Here is a 26,873-nt window from a genome sequence, read left to right on the forward strand (position 1 = left end):
ATGTGTGCGTATATAATTTTGTAATTGGGAAAGTATGGCTATTAAAGCCGGCAAGGCATAAGTTGCGATAGTCTTTTCTTCCCTATTGTGACATACAGTTGTTGGACAGTGAAACTGAAACACCTGTTTTTTTTTACCACAATAATTTATTAGTATGGTGTAGGGCCCCTTTTTGCGGCCAATAGAGCATCAGTTCATCTTGGGAATGACAGATACAGTAGCCAGAGGGTTTCTGAGCCATTCATCTTGCCGAACAGTGGCCAGGTCACTACGTGATACTGGTAGAGGAAAATGTTTCCTGACTCGCTCATCCAAAACATCTAGCACAAGTAGTTGGCCTTGGGAGTGCTATGATATTGCAGCCTAAACCATCACAGATCCCCTGTGCTTTACTCTGGGCACGCAACAGTGCAGGTGGTAAGCTTCCTTGGGGCTTCTACACACTGTAATTCTCTTGGATGTGGGAAAGAAAATTGTGGAACAATACATGTTCCATGAATCCACATTGTCCACAGCCCAATATTTCTGCAGTTGGCACCATTGAAACCAACATTTGGCATTGGCACGAGTGACCAAAGGTTTGGCTATAGCAGCCCAACCATGAATGTTGACTCTGTGGAGCTCCTGATGAACAGTTTTGGTGGAAACAGGAGAGTCGAGGTGCGCATTTAATTCTACAGCGAGTTGGGCAGCTGTGGTTTTTGGATACAATCCAGGTTAGTACCTGGACATCCCTTTCAGACAACTTCCTCTTGAGTCAACAGTTACTTCACTTGGATGTGGTTTGTCCTACATGGTGGTACTGTGTGCCGACATTATCCTGGAAAATGCAGTTGGGTCAGTTGTGGCCTAATGGTTAGAGAGTCAAACTGGTAACCCGAAGGTTGATGGTTTGATTCTCAATACTGGCAGGAAATTATTTGAGCAAGGCACCTATCCCTCAATTGCTCCTTGGGTACCACAGCAAAAAAAAAAAAAGGCTGCCGACTGCTCTGGGTGTGTGTGTTCACTACTTGCTTCTCCTAATGTGTGTGCACTAACTTGGATGGGTTAAGTGCAGAGGACAAATTCTGAGTATGAGTTACCATACTTGGCCTTCACCTTTCACTTCACTTTTTCACTTCACTTCATAACGTGGCTCTCGATACACTAGACTTGCTGGATTAGACTATTTGTCCTCATTTGAACTCTGATCTCTTACTGATGGAATATGAATTTATTGAAGATTGGCCACCATGCCATGCTTATATAGGTGTGAAACCTCCAACACTATATTGGCCAGTGTTTCCCTTTCATTGTCCAACCCCTGTATATCCAAGTGCAATCGAAAAAAATGTAGGGTGGGACTTGATTTTGTTTATTTGGGATTTATTAAATCGTTGGATCATTGTCATTTGCTATTGCTGTGATCTCATGTGAGTGACAGGTTGTCCCACCCAAATAACGGTCCCAATCACGTCATCAGAAAAGAGATGTCGTTGCAAGATGGAGGGGAAGTTATTTTGATTAAAGATTACCAGGGCACGTGAAAAAAAAAATAGTGATGTGCTCAGATAAATCTTTTATAATAAATACTAATTTATTCCATTAGAAAATAAGAATTGTCCATTTTTATTCCATGGTGACTGTAACATAATTATTCCATCTGTTTCTCTCAAAGGACAGTCTAGAGTTTCGCCTTCATCTTAGGTATGAGTTTCTGATGTTAGGAATTCAGCCAGTCATCGAGAAGCTGAGAACACATGACAATGTCACGCTTGACAGGTAAGAACACTAGTTAAAATTGAGCTCATTTTCCACCTAACTCTTGAAGAGTTTAGTTCTAGCTTTGCTCTGAAAAACATACCTGTAGTTTTTAAATAAGCCTGAAGTGCTTGATTAGCTGGATCAGGTTTGTTTAATTAAGATTGAAGCTAAATTCTGCAGGGATGTGGCCTTCCAGAAACTGAGTTTGAAACCCCTGCATTAGTCCATTGTTACTAATAGAAAGGTCATGTGTGTGTTTCAGACATCTGGACTTCTTTGAAATGGTGCGGAATGAAGATGAGTCTGAACTGGCCAAACGCTTTGACATTGTGAGATCTGTTAATTAACTGCACATGCCTTCTGCCATATCATGCCCTTTAATTTACATAGTGCTCATTATGTACAGAATGGCATGCTATTGTTAAATTTGTTTACAAGACTCCTGGCTTCATGTGTGTTCTAATTGGAAAAATGAATGGACGTTTTGTGTTCAGACACACGTGGACACCAAGAGTGCTGGCCAGATGTTTGAGCTGATCAAGAAGAAATTGAGCATCACAGATGCCTACCCCCACCTTCTATCTATCTTACAGCACTGCCTCCAAATGCCATGTAAGGACCTGAACTCTTCCATATAAACCATTTAAAACATCCTTCTCTATACACAAGCACTGTATAGTGACCATTTATGTAGATTTAATAAACATATCTAATGATCTTCACTATTAATCTTCCCTATTAAACTAATTAATTGCCTGGAATATTTAAGTAACTTCTTATCCAGGTGTAGCTATTAGCTCTATGAACACCTGCTTAAATAGAATTATGAATCATGTGAAATTATTTGGTAAGCCTATAGTCATTTCAACTTCTGTTCAAGAAGAACAAATAAACACAGAATTCAGTGCCGAAATTATGTTCTAAAGTACTAAAAATTAAAACTGTTCTTTTTTCATGCCCTTACAAAGCAGTACTGTTGTTGTACCATAGTGAAGTGATGTTTCAGATGCTAATACTGTAGTGCTTTGATATATGCCATGGTACTGAAAAATCATATTCATTGAATTACCATGTTACATGTCCAAAAAACATGGCTGTGACACCATCCTAAAAATATGGAAATATTATAGAACTTTTCTGGTAATTTTTGATAGTGTGAAAAGCAGTGAAATTCTAACCAATCAAGCATGTTTAAAACACTTGTAAAATGTTTTCAGATAAACGTGGTGCTGGCAGCATACAGCAATGGCAACTTTTAGACCGCATCCTTCAGCAAATTGTTCTACAAGATGAGAAGGGAGAAAATCCAGATGTTTCACCCCTGGACAATTTCAACGTTAAGAACATCATTAGAATGTAAGTGCTCAATTCGTAACACTTTCAATTCAGAACACATTGTGCATGGGGTTTTAACCATCCATATTTTGCTCTTTAATAATACTACTCATGGAAAGTTACCTGATAAGGTACTGGATCCTCTTTAGTTCTTTTAAAATTCAAAGTTCTCCCCATCTCACTTCCTACTGTAGGGATACTAAAAAAAATTTGTGTTAAATGAACCACAAAGTTATATTATGGCACACTGCTGGGATCTGATACGGTTAAAATGCTGGAAGATGATTCACAATGCTGTGAATGCATCATGAAACTGACCAAAATGGAAGCTGGTATCAAACAACTTTTTAAAGGAAGATGCAATACCCTACAGAAATCAACACTGGTAAATCTGTCATTAATGTGTGCAAGATCTATTGAATTTCCAGTCATCTGCTTACCACAGTTCCCTGGACAAAACAACATTCTCTGGACACCTAAGTTCTGTCATCATTCACCCAACTTTCCACACATTTTACTATTTCAGGACAAGCATTCTTTTCTCTTTTCTTGGCATCTTTGCTCCTTAGAGTCGTTAGTTCTCAGATTTGCTGGTTATCGAGTTTTAAATCCATGTGCTCTATTTCCACCAGTGTGCCAGAAGAGGTTGAAGGTGACACTGGAAAGAGTAAGAACAAGGGAACCTTGGCTAATGTTAGCCATGCATACTACTAGCAAACATAATTTTATCTGCCCATGCTCACCCATAATGTGTAACTCGTACACAAAACGTACCTTGCTGAACCAAAGCTGAAGTCTCCTGGCTGTATTTAAAGCATCTTGGGCTATTTTGTTTCTTTAACCAGTTTAGGAGCAAGATGTCCAAAAGAAAAGCTAAAATAATGAAAGTTTCATTTTCCAGCTTTGGCTTGTAGCTAGCAATTTATGGTTATACCCCAACAATATCAGTCGGCCTACAAAAGAATCAAAGTTTTTTGAGGTCAAAAGCTTCTTAAATAAGTACAGTGCAATAAATCCATTATATGTTACCGGCTTGTGGGGAAAGTGCAACTTTATCATCATCTCCTAATTTCATATTAGTCATGTATATCTTTCATTTCTATTGTCCAGTGCTGGCAGTACATGTTACTCTGTGTTTCATTTCTCTCCTTCTGTAGCTATGGAAAGGAGCGCATGTCAAGGTGTCACTTTCTTTACTAGATCCTCCCATAAACCTCCAACAGTATACACTTACAATAAAATTCACCAGACTAAACTAATAGCTTTTTTTTTTTTTTTTTTTAAATAATAATAATAAAAATTATTAAAGAAATCTTCCCCAACTCATTGCTTTGGTTTAACAGTGGCCCCTTTGGTTTAAAGACCCCATGAAATGGCTTGACAAACAGTTTTCTGTGGTGTGTTGCCATCTGTGTTACAACCAAACTAAAAAACACATAGCAAAAACCATACTTGACAGCTTGTACCATGGATGCAGCCAATGAAGACAACTTTAAAATTAATAAATTATAACCACTTGCTTCGTTACCAATTGATGTTTTGGAAAGGAAACCATAATTTGGCACTTCCTATTACTAGTTAAAAGAAAGTGGTATATATAATTAAGGGGGAGGGGATGTTCTCTTTCTTGAGAGCATTTTAATGGGCAAAATATTAAAAAAGATTCATCAGTCTGTTTGATCTGCTAAAACTTTAGGACTAAGCTTGGATATAGATATCATCAAAGCTAACAGACTAAACACAGAAAACTTCCATTTTGCTCTCATGGGGTCTTTAGTATTGGCTTTCATTTTTTCTAATATTGTTGATAAATAACAAGCAGCAGTTTAAACTGATAAATGGCTGAGGTAAGTGTGGGCAAAATGAATTTTGTAATCCTATGCATTTGAGTGCAGCATAATGACACTTGGTTTTCTTCTGTCTACAGGCTTGTCAATGAGAGTGAAGTCAAACAGTGGCGCGACCAAGCAGAAAAGTTCAGAAAAGGTAACACTGCAAACTGACTTGCATAGCAGAGCCTGAGTGAACTTAAGTAACGAGAATGCATGTCTGTTTTTTAGAGCATGTAGAGCTGGTGGCTCGGCTGGAAAGAAAAGAAAGGGAGTGCGAAACCAAGACACAAGAGAAGGAGGATATGATGAAGACACTCAACAAGATGAAGGACAAACTGCAGAAGGAAGGAGTGGAATTGCGCTCTGCCAGGGAGCAAGTATTAGACCTGTCCTCCCGCATTAGTGACATTTCAGTGAGTTCACCATCTGTTACTTCCTTCTAGTGTGCTGAGTGCATTCGTAAATTGAGCAATCGTGTAACGTTTAACGTTACGTGTTTAACTTGCGTTGTTCAGTAAGAGATGCTTGAGGAGATGCTGTTTTGGTTAAGCATGAGTTATGTGTGATGGTTTATACTTTCCAGCTATTTTTTCTAACATTTTATTCATATTATTTGATCTTTTTTTTACTTTTAGAGTGAAGTTCCTTTTCCTGTTCCCCCTCTGCTCCCTGGGAGTCCAATGGCTCCGCCTCCACCACCTATGATGATGGGTGGCTTCCCTCCTCCTCCTCCTCCACCTATTGCTTTCTCCAGCCCACCTCCACCACCTCCTCCACCTCCCCCGGGGGGTCCTCCACCCCCACCTGGAGCCCCGCCCATCTTTTCTGGGGTTCTGCCTCCACCTGGACCTGCTCCCATTGGTTCCACAACCAGCCTACAGACAAAGAGCATCCCCCAACCTTCACAACCACTCAAATCCTTTAACTGGTCCAAACTGGGAGAGGTGAGTCAATCATGAGATACACTTGCACTATTACCATTCATCATACTTAGGGTTAATACAAAGTATTAAGCTTTATTTAAAATAGCTTAAATTATCTGAAACTAACCCTTAATTATAGTAAATTTTCTTGATTATTTTCCTGTTTTTGCAGAACAAGATCACTGGTACCATCTGGTATGAGATTGATGACAGAAGGGCCTTTAAAGTTCTTGACCTGAAGGACATTGAGAAGATGTTTTCAGCTTATCAGAGGCAGCAAGTATGCAAATGTTGCGCAAAAGAGTTGTATCTCATATTTATGGAATGATCTTCTGGAATAACAGCTTTTTGGAACCTCAGGCTTTACAGCAGTTGTTCTTTGCTGAATGGCGTGTTATAGATGCCTTAGTGCTTTAAGCATGAAGTAGCATTTTAGTGCATTTAGCGCAGAAATGCTGCAGATATGCTCTCAGGCCGAATATCACCAAAATAAAAGAGTGATTTCAAACACAATAGTCAAATTCTTCAGTGTTTTGTGAGAGATTCTGAGGCCTGTGAGAATGTTTGCTGTAGTCAGCTCTGGCTGATTCTTCTGCTGCTTGAGTTGTTAACTTCTGCATGTGTTCCAATGTTTTTGTTCTTTCTCTGCTGCTGTACCTCTGCCTGGCCAGGAGCTGCTCACTAACCAATCCTTCAAGCAGGTGAGTGGTTGCTTTGATTAAAGCTACTATACTGCCAGAACCTTTAGCCCAGCACACAGCTCACCTTTAAGAGCTCATCTTATTATATGTTTCTGTCTATTACATCTATCTTGGGCACTGTGGCCAAAGGAAGTCTGTATTAATGTGACCGTCGGTTGAAAAGTCGGAATTAAAATATTAAAGCATTATGGACTTTGACGGCCTCTGATCACTGTATAATTTAAATGCATGGAAAGGGGCATGAATATTCTTCTGAAGTTTGGAGCAGAAAATGATAACGGAATTTTCATTTTTGGGTGAGCTACTCCTATAAGTCTTTCGGAGATCTTGCTATAGTAAAATCTTTCTTCTCGAATGCCTCGAGTGAATAATTGGTGCGTAATTATGAGAATCAGCTAAACTACTGTGATAGCACACTGTTATTGGCTAAATTACTGTAATTAGCACAATAAGCTAATTATTAAACATTATTACACAGATGTCACACATGTAGATGAGGCATGTTTTGGGCAGAAATGACCTTCCACCTATCCTGCATTCTTCATGTTACTGCATTGAGAGAGCCGTGTTAGAAGTGTGCTTTCTTTGGACCACTGTGGAGTTACATGACCCATGTAACCTCATTGAACATTCACAGCACAGGAAACGGTCCGGACCTATAAATAGATGACTGTTCTCGCTGAAACAGCCAAGCTTCTTTCAAGCATCTGTGGTTCTTCAGCTGCATGATCATTTCTGACACACTGTTCTGAATACTGGCCTTTTGAGAGACAAATGGAAAGTTACTCATACAGTATATTGTGTGTTTTGCACTGGAACCTTTGAAATGACTCATTCAGTTTTGAAAAATGGGTTTGAAAGACAAGGAATATTATTGTTTATTCAAAACAGCAATGAAATCATTGCCTTGCTTGAAGTTTTGGCTAATTCATAAATACAAATTCAGCCTATGGAGACAAATACAAGCCAAAGCACAGTCCCACATAATCAATGAATTGTTGATATCTGTTTGTTGCATTTTTTTTAAATCAAAAAATATTTTATACATGCATTATTATAAAGAGAGTGAATTCAAACAGCCATGATGATAGTAGTTTTTCTCCTCTTCTGCAGAAAGAGACGGGGTCAATGGATGACCTTTATCTAAGCTCGCGCAAAGTTAAAGAGCTGTCTGTCATCGACGGACGGAGAGCCCAGAACTGTGTCATCCTTCTTTCCAAGTATGTAGTTGTCCCTGAGTTAGCATTTTGTTAATGGATATCCTGGATAACAGATGTTATGCTTGTTACACTACAAAAGTAATTCAGGGGACCTGTTACCACAACTTGGGTGCAAGTAAAAAATTCTAATTTCTTGATTTAATTAAACATTATTTGATGAGTTCTGTTGACATCATAATGTTGATCATTACATTAACTTAATATTGTGAGTAACTTTTTTTTTTTTTTTTTTTTTTAAATTAAGTTGTAGTAACTTAATGAAACTGTCTTGATAACTTTGGAAATTGGACAGTGGATTTCTAGTTCCCAGCCTGCTTTCCATAGGACTGGATTGGAGAAAAATGTTGACATTATTATTATTTATTTATTTATTTTTTTAGTGAAGGGAAAGACCTGTTCATGTTTAATGCTGTTAATGTTTGACATTTAAAAGAAAAAGAAAAAAGGGCCAGGCCTAATATGGCAAAATATTTAGTCTTTTAATGATCTTAACTATTTTAATTACAAATAACTGGTCAGGAAATTAGCAAGAATTGCACAAAGACTATAGATGAAGCATGGAATAGCCTTCCCCTTTGTTTTCTTTAAATGTTTAAGCCATGTGGGTAAACTTGCAGACAGCAATTTTCAGGAAGAAGAGTCATGGATGGTCTACTCAATGTTGATGGCTTCAAACAGTTCATGCATAGCTGAAAGATGTCTCCCTGTTCATTTGAGTTTAGTGTGAGACCAAATATTCACAATAGGGTTTACATCTGGACTCTTACCAGGCCAAAACATGAGCCTGATGGACTTGTTCTCAAGCCATTTCTTGGTTATTTTTGCAGTTTGGGAAGAAGCATTGTCTTGTTGAAAAATAACATTTGATCATTCCTCTTTAGATAACTTTTCGTTTGTGGGAAGCAAGGTATTCGGCAATATTCTCCTGTACTCCAAAACATTTCATGTCTTTTCACAGTGAAGTAGCTCACCAATACCTGCAGCTAAAAAGGCTTCCCACACAATAACACCTCTTTATGCTTTACTCTGGTAGAGATGCATTTATTATTATATTTCTTGCCAGATTTTCCAAGACACCACCCGTGTTTCTTTGTGATTCATCACTCCACACACAACTTCCCATATTCTGCCAAAAACTTCATTCTGTCTTTGATGTTTTTCAGAGACAGCAATGGCTTTTTAAGTAGTGTATTTGCTTAAATTTGGCTAATTTCCTGACCAATTTTTGTTGTTGAGCCAACCAATTTTTTTTTATTTTTTTTTTTGGGTTGGGCACAAAATGTACAAATTTGAATGTTGAAACTTTGCGTTATAGTAGGAGTTGGTGTACTGATATGTTCTGTGACCCATTGCATAAAATATTTAGACTAGTCTTACTAATCGTTTTTGTTAAAACGGTTCATAACTTATTTTAGTTACATAAAAGCCTACATTGGTCTCATTTTGAATTCAAAAATTAAGATTGCCCCTTGGCCAACTGATAGTTGATCAGACTAGTTCTTTAAGTCATTATGAAATCAAAATTGATCATTCTTAATGGAATACTGGAATAATTTTTATCATAAATGATTAATCCATGAACATCGTATTTTTTTTAATTCGTGTGCCCTCGTAATCTTACTTCAACGAAGAGGTGAATTAATGTAGACAAACCCAGGAGTTGATTAAACCCAGATTATTGACTGAACATTTAACCTTTTTTCAGCAAAGACATTCAGAACTTTTCTTCATACTTTAAAAACAAATGTGAGTTTTGAAAACAGAAAATCGTGCCAATGCTAGGGAGAAACAAGCTAGCTCATGCAATTCTATGGCCCAGGGGCTACATAATGACTTAATGAGGACAGGAATAGATTGATCGTGTTCTGTGATGTGGCCAGATTTTAATTGATCGGAATTAAAGGGGAGAGAAGATTGATTGTACATTGATTGTTAGGCTATACCTAACCTCTCTCTCTCTCTTAATTTGCATAATTAAGAAAGCCTTTTCTGTTCATACAGGTTAAAAATGAGCAATGAAGAGATAAAAAGAGCTATTCTAGAGATGGATGAAAGGGAAGAGCTGGCTAAAGACATGTTAGAACAGGTGAGTGCTCTGTTGGAAAACATTTTTTATTAGTACATTTAATGCTTAAGAGTAAACACTCTGTATGTGTAAATATATTTTACATTCACAGCTGCTGAAGTTTGTTCCTGAGAAAAGTGATATCGACCTTCTGGAGGAACACAAACATGAGCTTGAGCGTATGGCTCGGGCTGACCGCTTCCTGTTTGAGATGAGCAGGTACTGCTAAATGATTGAAGCTTAGATGAAATACATTTGATAAATGAGTACATGATTTTTAAAAAAAAGTCACTTCGGATGAGGGAAGAATAATACAATGAAAAGTTCTTGATCAGAAGATTTAATACTGAATTGCATGAATGACAAGGCAGGCAACAACCCAAGTTTAACAGTGATTTATAGGCTATGATTTTCCAGCATATTTTACCTCCAAAGAAACAGGCCACTACGAAAATCTGTGGTGTCTAGAATTCCCCAAATTCTCTGTTCGATCTCACATCACATCATATTATAGGAGATCCATAATTGATCATAAAATGCAAAGCAACAACCCACAAAGTCATATGTTTTCTACATAAGATAAGGTAACTACATTAACTCTTTCCTTGCCATTGATGGGATCTTCCATCATTTACGACACAACGCTTCCCCGGCATACGTTTTGCGCAACAAACTTCTGTATTCAATAAAACAGGTCGCATTGCTTACGGTTCAGGTCTTTTGTATGTGCTTTGTTAGCCGTTTTACTCAAAATGCCTTCAAAGGTGCAAACAAAGATGTGCATAACCGATGTCCATCGCATATGCAGATTGATATCTAAGTGTTTTTTCTTATTCTCACTAACAAAGATATTTAAATTGAATATAAAACACCAAGGTTAGCTTATTACCTTAAAAGTCCATAGATATTGCCATCAGTTCTTATTGTCGTTAACACTTTCTCCGACAAGGGGATGCAATGAGACCTGTTTTCCTGTTTGTTCATTTTCCAGCAATCCATGTTTCCACTGTTATACAGGTAGGGGCGCTATTACTCATCTTCTGAAAGAGTACAGAATCTCTGGATCAAAACACAGGCAAAGAAGAAGCAGAAACAAGCGATAGAAGCATTGCTTACACATGTATATTAACATGATCATCAATTATTAAACGGCATATTAATCAAAACTGCCTAACATTACCGAATGAAATGTCGACCCATGACTGTGAAGCTTTGGGGGTGTTGCTGGACTCGATCTACTCCATCTATGTTATAATTTTTGCTCTGAATCCCATCCGGGTGAAAAAAATGTTTGTTTCTATTTTGGGATGAAATGTGAGTCTTCATGAGATTTACCCCAATGGCTGAAGCTGAATGATTTTGACTTCTTTCTCTCCACCAGAATCGACCACTATCAACAGAGGCTCCAGTCTCTTTTCTTCAAAAAGAAGTTTGCAGAGCGTCTAGCAGAGACAAAGCCCAAGGTTGAAGGTTGGTAGGTTTAGCGGGATGCTACTGGAGGTGTTTCTTTGCAAATTAACGCAGACTTAAATTCAAGTGATAGAGGCCAGAGACTGTACTGTAAATGGGAAGTGAAAGAATTGGATATAAGAGCATGATTCAGGTCTGGTATGTTTGTGAGTGTGTGGCTCTTATACTTGAATTTATCTCCAGTTCAAATAAAGAACACTGTTTCCACGGAGGCTGTTTTGGAAAGCTGGCACATGTTGAGAGGGGAGAGTCGTTCTCATAAACACTGCTTTTTTTCTTCAAAGAGCTTCAAGCTTTTCATGAAAGAGTTGTGGCGTGCATGTGCTTGCAAAGTACTTTGGATGAACATAAGCCGGCCCAAATTCTGGTTCAAGACCTCTCTCTTTTTTTTTTTTTTTTTAGCTAAACTTAAAGGGACAGTTCACCCCAAAACAAATATGTTGTCATCATTTAATTGCCCTCATGTCATTCTCTGTGGAACACAGGAGATGTTTTGAAGAATGTTCACACTTTCCATATTGTGATACACAGCCATACAATAGCTTTGTGTGAGAAACAGACCTAAATTTAAATTGAATTGATATATTTACTGAAAAGATCACTTAAAATATTGGTTGTCCTCAAATTTATCAGGACATACACTGTGTATACTGATACCCACTATGTGTACTGATAAATTTGTATAAAGTTTAAATGAATCATGCAAGGTGATTTACTAAGGTTTATGCTTGTCAATTTACTGGTATTTGCACTATTATTTACCGCCCAAAAAAACATGTCTTAAACCAGACGCTAATTTGCACTGCTCTTGGTAGATTGCATTGGTCCTTATGGAAATGATCCGACTCTGTCTGTGTTCTTTAATTTGTGCGTCGTCAGTAGATCACGCGCAATACTTTCCACTACCATTGGCGCTGTTTTCGAATTGTGCTCTCACGCTAATTTGCCCTATTGAGTAAATCTGGCCCTTAGGATGCTAAAATGCCATAGTTTCCCAAACTTGACAATGTCATGTCATGTCTACAGTTATAAATACAAAATACAAGCAACAAGACTAAGTTGATAGCAGTGTCAAATTAAGCTTTATAGAACACAGAAATTGGGTACCATCCACACAGACAAAACAAATAAAGGACCTCTCTGGCACATCCTTACACATTAAATTGTGTCAACAGGAAGGCATTTTGAATGTTTTAACATCTAGGCAAAGGAAGTCTAACTTTGGCTAAGATCCTCCGGGAAAACTTTTTTTTTTTTTTTTTTTGTGGGAAACTGGCGGCGAGAAAATTGTGGACAAGCATCAAAGTTGCATGCTCTTTCTTGTTCCCTCTGGAGCGACTGCAGTAATGCAGCTCTATGATGGGAATTGTGAGGGAAAACTGGAGTTGAGACTAGTTCGCACACACAGAAACATAGTGAGGTTAAACATCAGTTTAGTACCAGTAATGTTCAACAATTTGGACTCTCTGAAATACATATGGGTTTCACACTGGGCTGCCTGCGTATGGATTCAGTTGTGTAAACCAGACCTGAGAAAAGCAAGAGGTAGAGTTAGATTTTCTTCAAAAGCGTCTTTGTTGATTCATACTGACATTACCGTGGGTTCTGATCTTGTATAATGAATCGCATTGAATCTTAGATGATTGCATCTTTCAGCTCATTACTAGGCCCAGACGGAACCTGCTGACCACATTTTCTGCACTTTCTGTGGAATGGAATTACATGTGGTAAAATGTGTTTAACAGAGTTGAGGGTATCTCATTCTTATTGGTAGTTGAAAGCATAATCAAATTAGCCAAATATTTAAGAAACAAAAACACATAGGTTGGGGAATGTGTAATTCTGCGCAAATCTGCTGAGCTTTCATGTGGGCCTGCTTATGACTTTAAAGGGATAGTTCACTTTAAAATGAAAATTCTGTCATCATTTACTCATCCTCAGGTTGTCCCAAACCTGTATGAATTTCTTTCTTCTGCTGAACACAAAGTAAGATGTTCCAAACAGTTGATGGAACCCTGTTGACTTCCATGCTATGGAAGTCAGTGGGGTCCATCAACTGTTTGGTTACCGACATTCTTCAAAATATCTTCTTCTGTGTTCAGCAGAAGAAAGAAATTCATACAGGGTGAGTAAATGATGACTGAATGTTCAATTTTGAGTGATTCTTAATAGTGCACCAAATTCCAGTATAACTGTGAAAGAAGCTCATGGTGTCCTTCCTGCATAATAATAAATATTTCAGTAATATGTATACATGAGTTAAATTTTTGATACCTTTCCTCATTTCTTTTCTAGCTATTCTTTGTGCGTCGCGTGAGGTGATGAGAAGCAAGCGTCTGACACAGGTTCTGGAAGTGGTTTTGGCATTCGGGAACTTCATGAACAAAGGACAGAGGGGCAACGCATATGGTTTCAAAGTGTCCAGCCTCAACAAGATCGTAGACACCAAGTCAAGTATAGACAGGTCAGAGGTCAATGAAGAGGTTCTTTTTTTTTTTTTTGCTTGTTCAACTTGTTCAACTTTTTCAATCAAAGCAATCTGGCCTTTTCACTGCTACCATTTAGAATAAATTTTCCTAAACTGATATAATAAGACAACTTGTCTCTATGAATTGTTAAAAATCATTTATTTAAGCCATTTATTTTAGTCCTTACTTTATGTTCAAGGAGCCATTATAGCCTGGTTTCACAGACAGGTCTTAGACTAAGCCAGGATTAGGCCTTAATTCAATAAGGGTATTTAAGTAGCTTTTATAAACGTACCCTAGAAAAAACATGGTGTGCATCTTGAGACAAAACAATGGCACTGACCTATTTTAAGATATGTCAGTACAAGTTGCTTTCAGTTAAAACAGCTCAAACATGCATTTTAGTCTAGGACTAGCTTAAGCCTTGTATGTGAAACTGGCAGTATATCAGTTTTTTCTTTTCTTGTCCTTTTTTGTAAAATGTTTCATTGCAGTTGTTTTCCATTCATTTATAATTATGAATTGCATTTGTGAATAATGTGAATGGATTAATTGAATTGAAATAAATCATTATTCTATTTGCATTTTCAACAGGAACATCACCATGTTGCATTACTTGATCATGATCTTTGAGAAGAATTACCCTGACATCCTCAATATACAACAGGATTTGGTCAGTGTACCAGAAGCTGCCAAAGTCAAGTGAGTCCTACATTGCATACTGACGAGCATGAATATGTATTCATTATAAACAGCTGTATGTGGTTGGCATAAGCTGTTTTGTGTATCAGTTGGTTAGAGACAGTTTTTGTCTTACTGTTACTTTCACACAGTCTGGCTGAGCTGGAGAAGGAAGTGTTCAGCATCAGGAGCGGCCTGAAAGCTCTGGAGGCGGTGAGTCATCCATCATTTATTCCTGTGAATGTTCTCATCTGAGACACCCCTCAAACATTGCTGACACACTCTTTATTTTATTATTATTATTTTGCAATACTCTTTGACAGTGGTTCATGTTAGCTACCTAATTTTTTCTGCTAGTGAAGAAACTTTTAGACATGGTAAAATTTGATGCTCAAAACACTGTGTACCTTTATTTTGTGTAATGTTAATGAAGAATTGTGTTTGTCAGAGAATTTGACTCATTTTGCTGGTTTATGAGCTAACTGCATTGAAGTTACAATTACACACCTAATACACATACCACTTTTGCATCTTAAAAACAAAATTGTGTTTGTCTAGAAATACGAAGAAAATATTGCCTAATGAATAAGTAGGAACTTCCCAGGAGGACAGTAAAATGAGTAAAAACAAATATGCTGTAGTAAAATGTATCTAGGAGGAACAAAAATTAAAATATATTAATTTCATTTGAATGTAATATTTATTGTTTACATCAGGAGTTACGATACCAGCAGAGCCAAGCATGTGACCGGGGAGACAAGTTTGTCCCAGTGGTCAGTGACTTCATCACGGTAGCTAGCTTCAGCTTCTCTGAACTTGAGGAACTACTCAATGAAGCCAAAGATAAGGTAACATCATCTTTTAATTATTCAGTCACAATAATTGCCTCACTTTTTAACCTCCAACCTTAAATATCCAAGCTAATAATGCTATTCCTCATCTCCATTCCAAAAGAAAAAGTTTCATTTCAGTCAGATACAGTCGTACAAAGGAGTTCCTTGGCAGAGAGAGAGCGAGAGAGAGAGAAAACAAAAGGCCTGGATTTTCCCTCAATGCCTAAGGCTGAAAATGTTTTCTCCAACATGAGCTCAGAGTTATTGTTGAGGACAGAACAGGGTCTTTGAGTGGGTCACAGGAGAGGGTTGTAGAGTGGAGCTTGGCTTTTTCAGAGAAGCATGGAAGTATGGGCCCAGCAGGCCTTCCCAACCCCCTTCTCCATCGTTTAGAGCCCTGCCAACCCTGTGCATGGACCGGGGCCTGATATCTTAGAAGGATGAAGGAACAGGGAGTGAGAGAGAAAGAAAGAAAAAGATGAAGAGAAAAGAGAAGGCTTTGTATACCCTTCCTGGCTCGGCATGATGACTTAAACATCCCGGGGAATCCCGGCAGCCGGTCCTAAATTTCTCAGGGCTTTTTCTCTAGGGTTTGAAGAGATTTATTTCTTTTGAAATGTGGCTTGGTCTTAACCCCTCCCCCACTATGGTATGTCCCCAACTCTCAAATACATGAAAGAGAAGCATTCTGAAAGCCATTGGGAATACTTTTAAGATTTGTGCATGTGTGTTTGTGAGTGTGTTAGCAGTCTATTTTGTGGTGGTGGAAAGTGTGAGTAGGGATGTGTTTTGGTCACTGGGCAGACTGACATCCGAACCCCATTCCCCATAACAGAACTGTTGCTTTAACCCTTTCCACCATCGTCCAAATTATTTATTTAGTAATGCCATAAAGGTTTGGAGAGACTTCACGAGAAATGGCTGACCCTGAAGCTCTATGAGCTGTGAGGACACAAAGGCCTCCCTGTGCTTTCCAGACAGATCTACCTCTTCCTGCTACCCCCCTCCCTAAGGGTCAGAATTCAGTCTCCTGTAAGAAATTCTTGCCCCTGAGGTGGGTTAAAATTAACACAAACATTACAGCTGAGAACAAGGGAAGAGTATTGTGAACACTAAGATGCTGAAGATCTCTTTACTGATAGCTTGTGCAGGAGTTGTTGAGACTATCGCCACCTGAAGCTTGAAATGTACAGTATATGAAGTGAAGTTATTACTACAAGTTTCTTTCCAGTCTCTTAAAGGACTGCAGATGCTGACAGCCCTCAAAATGATAGACAGACCGCAAAATGGTCTTACTGGTTAAGTGGTGGAAACCAGAATTATTGATTCAGTTTCACGATAAAGTCAAGTCACATTAATTTATATATTGCTTTATACAATATAGATTGTTTCAAAGCCGCTAACAATCTAATAAAATGGAGAATAAAATGTTGTAAAATTCATCAATTATGAAACAAATTCAATTTCAGCTGTAAAGCAGCTCTACAGAAGGTAATAGTGTGATTAATTCTGCTCAGTTTAGTAGAATGTTGTCAATTCAGTTCAAAAACTGTTCATTAATTATGAAATAAGTTCAGTTTAGCTATATGTGGCTCTGCAGAAGGAAGTAGAGTCATTATTCAGCTCAGTTCAGTTCAATGTTGATTCAACTCAGTTTAATAACACTGTCAATGTTGCACTTAGTGTCATTATCCAGCTCAATTCGGTTTAAATTTTGTTCTCATTCGGTGTCAGTGCAGTTAAATTAGTAATATTACTGAATATTAATTGTCTCCATAAAAGAAGACTGGCTTTGACTTCACATGGAGTATCACTTAATTGGTGGCTTCACTGAGCCAAGGAGATGGAGACAAAGAACTTGGCCAGAATCACAATGCCAGTTAGAAGTGAGACAAATGAGTCCCCATGGCAAATCTACTGTGGATGAAGGCTTAGTATATACTCTCTTGGCAGACAGTACTTCAAATGGCTTGTAGAGCAAGGACCTTTGACACCTTGGTATGCCAAACCACACTAAAAGTGGATAGCCTTTTTGGGCATGTACATTTAGTTCTCCACAAATGTTTAGCCACAGCATCTGTGTGCAATTCAGTTATGTAGCTCAAGCAGTCGCTTATTAAGTCAAGATTGAAACAGCTTTGGAAAGTTTGTTCAAAAATACTAAAGAGTCCTAATGAATACTGTATCAGTTCTGAACGATCATTGCTAGCTTATGGCACAAGGCAATTATTTTGAAATTTCTTGGCACTCTCAGTGAAGAGGATTTATCTTCCTCTCTTGGCATCTATGTGTGTTTTGGTGGCAAATATGGAAGGGATTGACAATGCACTGAAGATGTAGGATGGTGGAGCATGGAGCCTATGGAACAAAAGCTGTCACTGAGGTGGGGTGGTACCCTTTCAAAAGGTACTAACATGTACCATTTATGTATGCTTTAGGTACTAATATGCACTCGTTAGTACATTTAGAAAGGATACCGCCCCAGTGACAGCTTTCGTACCTTTTTTGAGAGTGTATATTACCCAGTCTTAGCTGTAAGCTACATTCTCAATGGTGGTACACAGTGAAATCTCAGTAATTCTCCAATTCACAGGTTGCCCCAAATGTTGCATTTGTTTTCCTCTTCATGCCTTTGTTTCTTTGTTGTTTCTCAGCCATAGTCCATACTTATCCTTATTTGGTTATCACTCTTTCCTCTTCACTCCAGTTTTCCAAGTCTCTGAAGCATTTTGGAGAGGAGGAAGGTCGCATGCAACCGGATGAGTTCTTTGGAATCTTTGACATCTTTCTGCAGTCGTTCAGTGAGGCCCGACACGACCTGGAGAACATGCAGCGACGCAAGGAGGAGGAAGAGAGGAGAATACGTATGGAGGCCATGGTACAATACACATTTACTGAAACAGCAATACAAAAATACACACAGAGATGCTTACAGGATCCATAGATATGGTTCATCTGTTCATCTAGATAATTTCACACTTGCTTGGAGGCCCTTCTGTCTTTGCAGCCTCTAATCTTAAACAGCTGGTTTTCTTGAGCTGTAACATGCCTTTTATATTATTTTATGTTCCTTGAGGTTTATTTATATTGCTGGCAAAGGTTTTTGCACAAAAACAGGGCTGTCACCTTTAAAGGGATAGTTCACCAAAAAAAAGAAAATTATCCTATGATTTACTCATCCTCAAGAAATCCTAGGTGTACATGACTATCTACTTTAAGATGAACACAATCAGAGTTATATTAAAAAAATATCCTTGCTCCTCCAAGCTTTATAATGGTAGTGAAGGAGGAGGCCAGATTTTGAAGTCAAAAAAGTGCATCCATCCATAATATAAGTAATCCATATGACTCCAGGGGGTTAAATAAAGGCCTTCTGAAGCGAAGCAATGGGTTTTTGTAAGAAAAATATCCATATTTAAAACTTTATTAACTAAAATAACTAGTTTCCGGCAGATGGCCTACACTAATCGACTTGTGCCAAAAGAGTAACTTCAGACACAAGGTATGATGTAGGAGTAGCATAAGCTTGGATGCCTCTCTTGGTTAAAAACAAATAGGGCTGGGCAACAAACTCAAGCTCCTCTTCTCTTACTGAAATCCTCCAATATTTCTCTTTAAAAATTTTCGTTTTAATTCGTGACTGGTGTTTTGTTTTGCTCTATCCTCTGCGCTTCCACGTTCGTCAATGCATCAGGTCAGAGATTACTCTTTTGGCGTAAGTCAATTTGTGTACGGTCGTCTGCCGGAAGCTAGTTATTTTAGTTTATAAAAATTTTAAATATGGATTCTTTTTCTTACAAAAACCCAGCGCTTCAATTCAGAAGGCCTTTATTAACCCCCTGGATATCTTTTTATGATGGATGGATGTACTTTTTTTGGACTTCAAAATCGTGAGCACCATTCACTACAATTATAAAGCTTAGAAGAGCCAGGATATTTTATAATATAACTCTGATTGTGTTCGTCTGAAAGAAGATAGTCATATACACCTACAATGGATTAAGGGTGAACTATCTCTTTAAGGTTTGTCAGTAAACGGCCATTCATAGAAAAAAGTATCAACGACTGTCACATCAAGTATAGTTACCATTGCTTAAACTTTCAACAGTTTCTTTGCAAACCCTGCATTACATTGTGCCGCGATTGCAAAACAATCTGCAGTGAAATGCTCCAACCATACATATAATCCTCTGATTACGTTGTTAACTCTTTCCCCACCATTGGTGCAATTTTCTGTCATTTTTACAAGACAACACTTCCCCACTATCCATGTTTTCAGTCTAAACTGGACGTGTGAAAGCCAACGTTCCAAAAAGATCAGCTCCGAGCTCCTCCTCCAGAAGTAGCTCAAGCACCTGGAATGAGTCAGAAATAATCATTGATTATAATGCTTTCTATTTGTTTTTGACTTGACTCTCACGCCCAGTGTTGGCAGCCACAGCCATTGGCATTACCAATTGTGCAATGATGTAAATGGTGTCTTTCTTCAGAGGCAGTCATATTCAGATATATTTTGCCATTTTGATGTCACACAGCTCATAACATCCAAAACAAGCCAGTTTTGGAACTTGGTTTAAATAAATGCTTTTCATTTTAAGCTATGAAACATGCAAGATGTTTTAATGGTACAATAACATCTTATTTGTCAAAAGATCAAGGAAAATTAGAAAAAAAGTTCATATGCACAACTTTTCTGCAGGGTTTTCCCTCCTTTTCCCTGACTTCTCAATTTTCAGCCTCATGTAAAACAACACACAAATCCATGTACATTATCTAATAAATCATAACTGTTAAGACATGAAAATGCACGGCTTTGTCACTTTTACCATGTACATGAAGTATCATGCATTTCAACAAACACGTTCTCACACATGCTGTATGAGAAAAACCATTCCAAATGTGATGACACTAGTGATGTAGGCTGTAAACCCTGGAGTAATTGGTAGCAGGACCCCAGATGCTGATTTATTTATTGTAGTCACTCATGAGACCATGAATCACCTCAGAACAGCTCTGCTAGGCCCCTTCTGTATTGTGATACTGTTTTGGTAGCACATTTTTCGGGATTGACCGCTATTCACTGATTAGGATTTTTAGTTTGATCTAAAGCTTCTTCAAATCATTTTTACATTGGGCAGAGGAAATAATAACATCATCTGCATATGTGTTTATATGTACTAAAAACAATATAATGCTGCTACCCTGTATGATCACAGCTCTTTGACATTATCTCTGTTCATTTATCTATCCCAGCTGAAGGACCAGCGGGAACGAGAGAGACGAGCGAAGAAAAGCACCGGAGGCAGTGTGTCAGAGGAGGTGGGAGAGTTTGATGATCTTGTGTCGGCGCTTCGCTCAGGTGAAGTCTTCGATAAGGACTCTAAACTTAAACGCAACCGCAAGCGCTCTGTCAACCAGCTGACGGATGGAGGGGGTCGTGAAAGACCGGTCACCAAGGTGAACTATTGACCCCAGTGAATACAGTCAAAAGGAGACCAGACTTTTTATATTCACAGACTGACGGGGAACTCTCTTAAAATGTTGTACACTGCCCTATATTTTACATTTTGCTCAGACCAGTAATAAGTGACAAGCTCAAAGATGGACAGGCTCACTGTAAAATAGTCTGGACCTACTATGTGAAGGATACCCTCTTGTTTCTGCTTTTCAGTCTTCCTTCTTATCATGTACACTCAAACTGAGATCTCACTATTGGTTTTTGTGGCCAACCAGAGTTTCAACCTGGAAGAGCAGTTCAAGAAGAACAGTCTGGCGCTGCGAGGTCTCACAATACAAGAGGTGGACATCATAGGAGTCATTTGTAGAATCCATTTGGTTCATCCTTATAACCAGCCAAGATTATTATCCTTTCTCAGCCGCCTATTCCCTTGCTCTAACTTTGGGAGATTAAGAGAGAGCCCCATTTTTGGAAATCTAGTACCTCTAAACTTCGGATCCAACTGTGCTTTTCAATTTAAAGGATGCAGCTGGTGCTTCTTAAACATGAAAATGGAGATTAAAAAAGGAAATATTATTATTCAAAGCTAGATTTGATATATGACACTGTGGATGCAGCCTTACAGGTTGGGATACTCCTTCCCCAAGTGCCTCTACAAGCATAACGGCATTCCGAGGACTACCTCCTGGATGGAGATACCGACAAAAGAATAACACTTTTACAGAGAGACACAGAGAATAATACAAAACCGGAAGTCTCAAAATGCGAGTGAATATTATGAATGCAGAAATTCGAGTTCCTTTACATGCATTGTGTCGAACAGTTAAATGAACCCGTAGGATTGTCATGGCATTTAAATGTAGAGGCAGACCCACTCTCATATTTCAGGTTTATTTTTGTTTAGCGCCTTTTCTTTGAATGCTTTTGGACGCTTCAAGGTATACCAAAGTAACACATTAATACATCTCCATCAGGTTGTTACTGGAATACTTTTGTGACCTTGAATCGGTCATAATTTGTCTTATCTGTCCTCTACAACCGCACCTTTTATTGAAAACGCTCTTAGGTAGCTTTCTAGAAAGGAAGGGACAATGACATTTTGTTTAAAGAAGCAGTTAGCAATGAGCAAGTAATACCATGTGTCTTCATCACTTTTTCAGGTTAACATACTGAACCTTTGGGCCTTGATTATGTTAAACAAAACGATGCCTCACATATATCTAAATGTTTATAAAGAAACACTAGGTACACACTGCTATTTGCCACAGTTGTCTCCTGAATCTCAGAGATTTCCACTGAATTTCAGACTTTGACCTTTTAACTCGAGGTCAACATTATGTAACCCACTTCGGTTTTCTTGTTTATTATATATTGTTCATATTTTCTTTTTTTAAAACAATATATATATATTAAGTAGCTGTAGTCAGGACAAAGGTTGCAGATGTACATACAATGACCTTGTAGTTGGCATGATATGGCAGAGAAAATGGTGTTAGACACAGGCAAGACAAGACGAGAGGCCACTGATTTGGATACAGACACAGATGTGAAGGCAATGTCGAGTGCGAACATCTGAAAGGGGAGGATGAAGAGTCCAGTGAGATTTTGATTGTTTTGAACCAAGAAAAAAAAAAAAAGCACTTTTCATGCAGTTTTGTTTTTTCTCAAGAGGCATCCTACTGTTTTCAGTTCAACATGTAGGCTAAGTTAAATTGCAGCAGTCTGTTGGAGATTTGTAGGCCTCCTGTGTCATCTGTCCATATGGGGTCACAGTGGGAGTTCTGTTTAAGGTGATTGTGTTTATCTTTTAAGAGATGGTTAAATATGGTGCTAATTTTCCATTTTGTGGGTACAGTTCTGCACCTCCTGACCCTGCTTAAGGAACAAAAAGGGTGTCTGTATGAGAGCAGGAGCTTTGGTATATCCATATTTCATTAGGCCAGTGGGATAATTTATTAACAGTCCAAAAACAAACAAGTTTCAACACTAAGCTTGCAAGTGCCATAACAAAGGGCCAGTGTAGTCATTCTCTCCTTTCTCACTTGCATCAGCTCATTGTGTGTACTTATTTAGATTTAATGATTGAAAGGTGTATATTTATGTTTGTTTTGTTAATGGTGTATCTATATACCAAAAGTAGTAATTGCAGTTCCATCTGTTTTAGGTCACATGTTTTGTGACTAATGGCTTGAACACTTAGTATGAGTCAGTATGTTTTGTACAACAGACAGCAGTTGTTTAAAATCTTTTTGGTTTGACCTGAAAAGAGCACAGAGGCTTGTCTAGAACATTTAGAAAAAGACAATTATTGCCTATTTAAATCTGAACGTTTCAATTAGCTTTAACTTGTCTGTAATTAGTTTGATTGCACTTCCTAAGGATTCCCCACGGAGGCTCTTATTAGATCTTACGGCAAAGTCCTAAAGCTTGAGCCGATTAATTTGAGATCACGCACAATTAGGAATGTGGATTTGCACAATTTAATGTTCAGGGCGCACCGAAATGAATATGAAGGCATATATTTTGTCAGACAATTTTATAATCTTGCATCTGATTGAGTATCTAAAGATGATCCCCCTTGCCAAATTAAAATCGGGGTGTTTTGGGCTCTTTTATTTCCTTTTACGTCTTTGTTCTTGTCATGAGAGGAGTGGTATTTCAGACATATTGGTGTTCTGACTTTCCAGCTCCACAGAGTATTAAAATCTTCAGTATTATTATTTGTATTATTTTTTTTTTTTGTATATATATTTGGTCATTGATTGTCCAAAACAGAAAGGAAAAGATGTAGCTATAGTTGCTTGATGCACTTTTGTAGGACAAACTTTTCCTGCACCAAAAACCTGAGGAGCCAAAGGCTGATAAAAATATGAAAATTTAAGTATATTTTTGTAGTTAAGAAATCAGGCCTTCGTAAATAGGTGTAAATTTATCCAATATTCCAAGTTCCATTTGTTTTGTTTTTTTTTTTTTTTTTATATATATAACACTAACCTTTTGTTGGATTGAATATTGATAGATATGATATTGGCTGTGATATGAAGGGTAAAGAAAATTGATTGTTTATCTTTGGTACATGTTACAACAAAGTAAATATACTGTATAAGACAGTCATTGTAATCAAACTGCATCTGAATACAGCAAGCAAAACTGCCTAAATGTATCGCTCACTTTTATATCTAGATATTTTTGAAAGAGAATGTTTTGCCTCACACTTCTGCTTGGTCCAATAATGCACTTGATGTTTTCCCTATTGGCTCGAGTTGTGCATAGGTGTGGTTCTTTGATAATACCGGTGTATTATTGTCTGTGACATGAAACAAATCACATTCATGGAATGCTCCACCCGTGATTTTGACAGATTGTAATTGTGCTGCGTGCACAATTTTAAAGGCTGATTTGACACATGATAGATGTATAGTTCTCAAATCTTTTGTACACCATCATAAAAACAAGAAAGGGTAAAAATAAAGTCTGAGGAATGTGGAAATGATTTTGTTTTCTTGTAAATTGAACCTCTATTTATTTAGTTTGCTATATTTTGTATGTATACACAGCATTACGACAGAAATTGTATAATTATAACTATATAGTGATTTGATATTTGTTGGATAGTTTGTATGAGAATGACAAGCCAAGGATGGGCAACTTCAGTCCTGGAAGGCCAGTGTCCTGTAGAGTTTAGATCCAGCCCTGATAAAAACTCTCCTGCCTGCCTTTCTAGTAATCCTTAATTAGCTTGTTCAGGTGTGTTTAATTAGAATTGGAGCTAAACTCTGCAAGACATCGATCCTCCAGAACAGAAGTTGCCCATTCTTGATTTATATATAATTGTTTGTTTATGGTTTGACCCTCAAACCCTTCACCTGACCCCTTTCCATGTGACATTTTGTAGGGTAAAAATAAACTTGTTTCACTGACATTTGCGTAAACTTTTTAATTTGGGTTACACTCCTGTACAGCTGGCTCTTAAATCACATGTCTGTCTAACGTTGTGCTATGAATATCTCAGGCAGTCTTTCTTCCATTTAGTGATGGCAGTTCTTCTCACGGTTGAATAAGTTGTTCTCACGGTGCAACAGTGCCCTCTTCTGGTCACAGAAGGAACCACAGTTGTAAATTTGACCAGTCAAACAGCAGTTCTCGGGTCCAACATAAAGTCCTAGCCAGTCACAGTTTTTAGGCATGACTTTACAGTAATAAAAAGTTCAATCATTCTAGGTATCCAACAACTGACCAAGACAGAAAAAAAAAATAATAATAAGTATTTGGCTACCAAACACATCTGATGGATCTGTCATTCAAAATTGTATTATTGCAGTTAAGATATGGAGCAAATTATACATTGTAAACTTTATCAATTTGGTTAGAAAATTATGATGAAGAGCATTCTGATAATTGCTGGCCCCACAGGAGGGTGTCCGCGGGCCCTACACTTGTTTCATAAAGAAATTATCTCTGTTTGTGTTTCATGAAAGAGGCCATATAAACATACGCTTTCTTTTAGATTACATCGTCTGTATATTTATAAGAAAAGTCACAGTATTTAGACCAAGTGCGAATTTTCAACGCAAACCTTTTCTGCAGCGATGACGTACTTTTTTTATGCCAACCCGGAAGTTCGCATCACCCTGGTTCCCTCGACAAACTACAATAGGATTTTTTCGTTAGCTTTTAGATTACTGCACAAAATAAACTCTAAATACAATCATCAGAAGTTAAACGGCTATTAATAAACTACTGCGTTTACCTGTTCGTTGGACGTCCCCCGACAAACTCTATAGTAGGCTACCTTTAGCGTGTTTCCCCAACCCTGTTCTTGGTGTTACCAGTACACATTTTGAATGTTTCCCATATCTGACCCTATCTATTTCTGGTCTTGGAGTCTCTACTAACGAGCTGATGAGTTCAATCAGTGGCCTGTTGCACAAAGCCGGTTTCAGTTGCTACCCAGGTAAGTTCAAGATTAGTTTGAGCAAACTCTGGTTTTTCGGGCTTATGAAGGTGGATTGGTTTTTAGCGGGGTTCATTGCTATGGTAACTTACGCTTCACGGCTAACCTGCTCCGGAGCAGGTTTTATTCTGAGTGAGAGATCACAAACCCAAACTCGACCAATCAGCTGTGAGTAAAGTGACACGTATCTGATGCAATAAAGCCACTCCCCCTGTATCTCGCTCCAAATTAAATCAGTTTATAGTGAAAACATTTTAGAGACAAAATTGCTCAGCATTTGCTGTTAATTATTCATTATATTTATATTAAATAAATTAAAATTATGAATAATTCATGACATATTCATATAATTAGGCCTATTAAATTAACAATATTAAACTTTGCTTTTAAATTAAAATAAATATAATACATGCATAATATATAAAGCTTTTAAACAGATTAAGCTTACATTTATTCGAGGCCTTTGTGAAACTATATTAATTATTTGGTCTATTTGTTTGATTCACATGCATTTATATAGTCAGATATTTTCTTTCAGCTGCCTTCTCAAACTTTCACTGCATCAGTGTTTATTCCTGCTTTGTAAATGCGTTTAATTTCATATTTTTCATAACGATCTCTTGATCTTCGGAAGAGACATAATTCGCGGCTCTCTCGCAAGAAGTGAATCAAACTGACGTTCTCCTTTTTCCGTGTGATTGGCTGTTTGCCGCACGTGTCACACTTTCAGGTGCACGCGCTCTGCAAACTCTGGATTAAACCTGAGTTGACAAAGAAAATTTATACCGAGCGTTGTGCAACAGTTGACCCTGATCTAAACCAGGGGCCTGTACCATGATGGTAGTTGAACAAACTCAGGGTTATAGGATTAGTTTCAAGTTGACAAAACCAAACCACTCCAATCCGGCTTTGATGGTACCATGATGCTGATCATCAACTTTCTCTGTCAACTCAGGCTTTGATCCTGAGTTTGTGGAGCGCGTGCACATGAATGCCTGACATCAGTGGCAAACGGCCAATCACATGCCTTGCAACAGAAAGAAACTGTGATTTACTTCTCGCGAGAGAGTCAACGCGATTCAAAACTCTTGCTGAAGAAAATGAAGAATTTAAACGCATTTACACTAAAGAAGAAACTTCTCCATGAAAAAGGACAAATAAAAGAAATGATCTTGCTCTATCAGAGC

General features: G+C 37.9%; 1 protein-coding gene across 5 annotated transcripts in view; it reads left to right on the top strand.

Annotated features, from left to right (window-relative positions):
• daam2 (dishevelled associated activator of morphogenesis 2) overlaps positions 1–24,652 on the top strand; it is a 91,324-nt gene extending 66,672 nt beyond the window's left edge. For 2 of the 5 annotated variants that reach the window (XM_051869289.1, XM_051869288.1), the window contains exons 8-27: positions 1,661–1,764; positions 2,009–2,075; positions 2,241–2,358; positions 2,964–3,102; positions 4,239–4,262; positions 5,009–5,067; positions 5,142–5,326; positions 5,549–5,857; positions 6,009–6,116; positions 6,508–6,537; positions 7,651–7,757; positions 9,759–9,843; positions 9,935–10,041; positions 11,204–11,292; positions 13,588–13,756; positions 14,355–14,462; positions 14,594–14,654; positions 15,158–15,289; positions 17,982–18,152; positions 20,528–24,652. In XM_051869289.1, coding sequence (XP_051725249.1) covers positions 1,661–1,764; positions 2,009–2,075; positions 2,241–2,358; positions 2,964–3,102; positions 4,239–4,262; positions 5,009–5,067; positions 5,142–5,326; positions 5,549–5,857; positions 6,009–6,116; positions 6,508–6,537; positions 7,651–7,757; positions 9,759–9,843; positions 9,935–10,041; positions 11,204–11,292; positions 13,588–13,756; positions 14,355–14,462; positions 14,594–14,654; positions 15,158–15,289; positions 17,982–18,152; positions 20,528–20,743 — 2,388 coding nt within the window. In that variant the 3' untranslated portion in view covers positions 20,744–24,652. The remainder of the gene's footprint in view (positions 1–1,660; positions 1,765–2,008; positions 2,076–2,240; positions 2,359–2,963; positions 3,103–4,238; positions 4,263–5,008; positions 5,068–5,141; positions 5,327–5,548; positions 5,858–6,008; positions 6,117–6,507; positions 6,538–7,650; positions 7,758–9,758; positions 9,844–9,934; positions 10,042–11,203; positions 11,293–13,587; positions 13,757–14,354; positions 14,463–14,593; positions 14,655–15,157; positions 15,290–17,981; positions 18,153–20,527) is intronic. The other 3 variants (XM_051869291.1, XM_051869290.1, XM_051869292.1) reach the window with 3 other exon arrangements.
• Positions 24,653–26,873: the final 2,221 nt, after the last annotated feature.

This window comes from Ctenopharyngodon idella, chromosome 17 (genome assembly GCF_019924925.1).
Source record: "Ctenopharyngodon idella isolate HZGC_01 chromosome 17, HZGC01, whole genome shotgun sequence".
Lineage (NCBI taxonomy): Eukaryota > Metazoa > Chordata > Actinopteri > Cypriniformes > Xenocyprididae > Ctenopharyngodon > Ctenopharyngodon idella.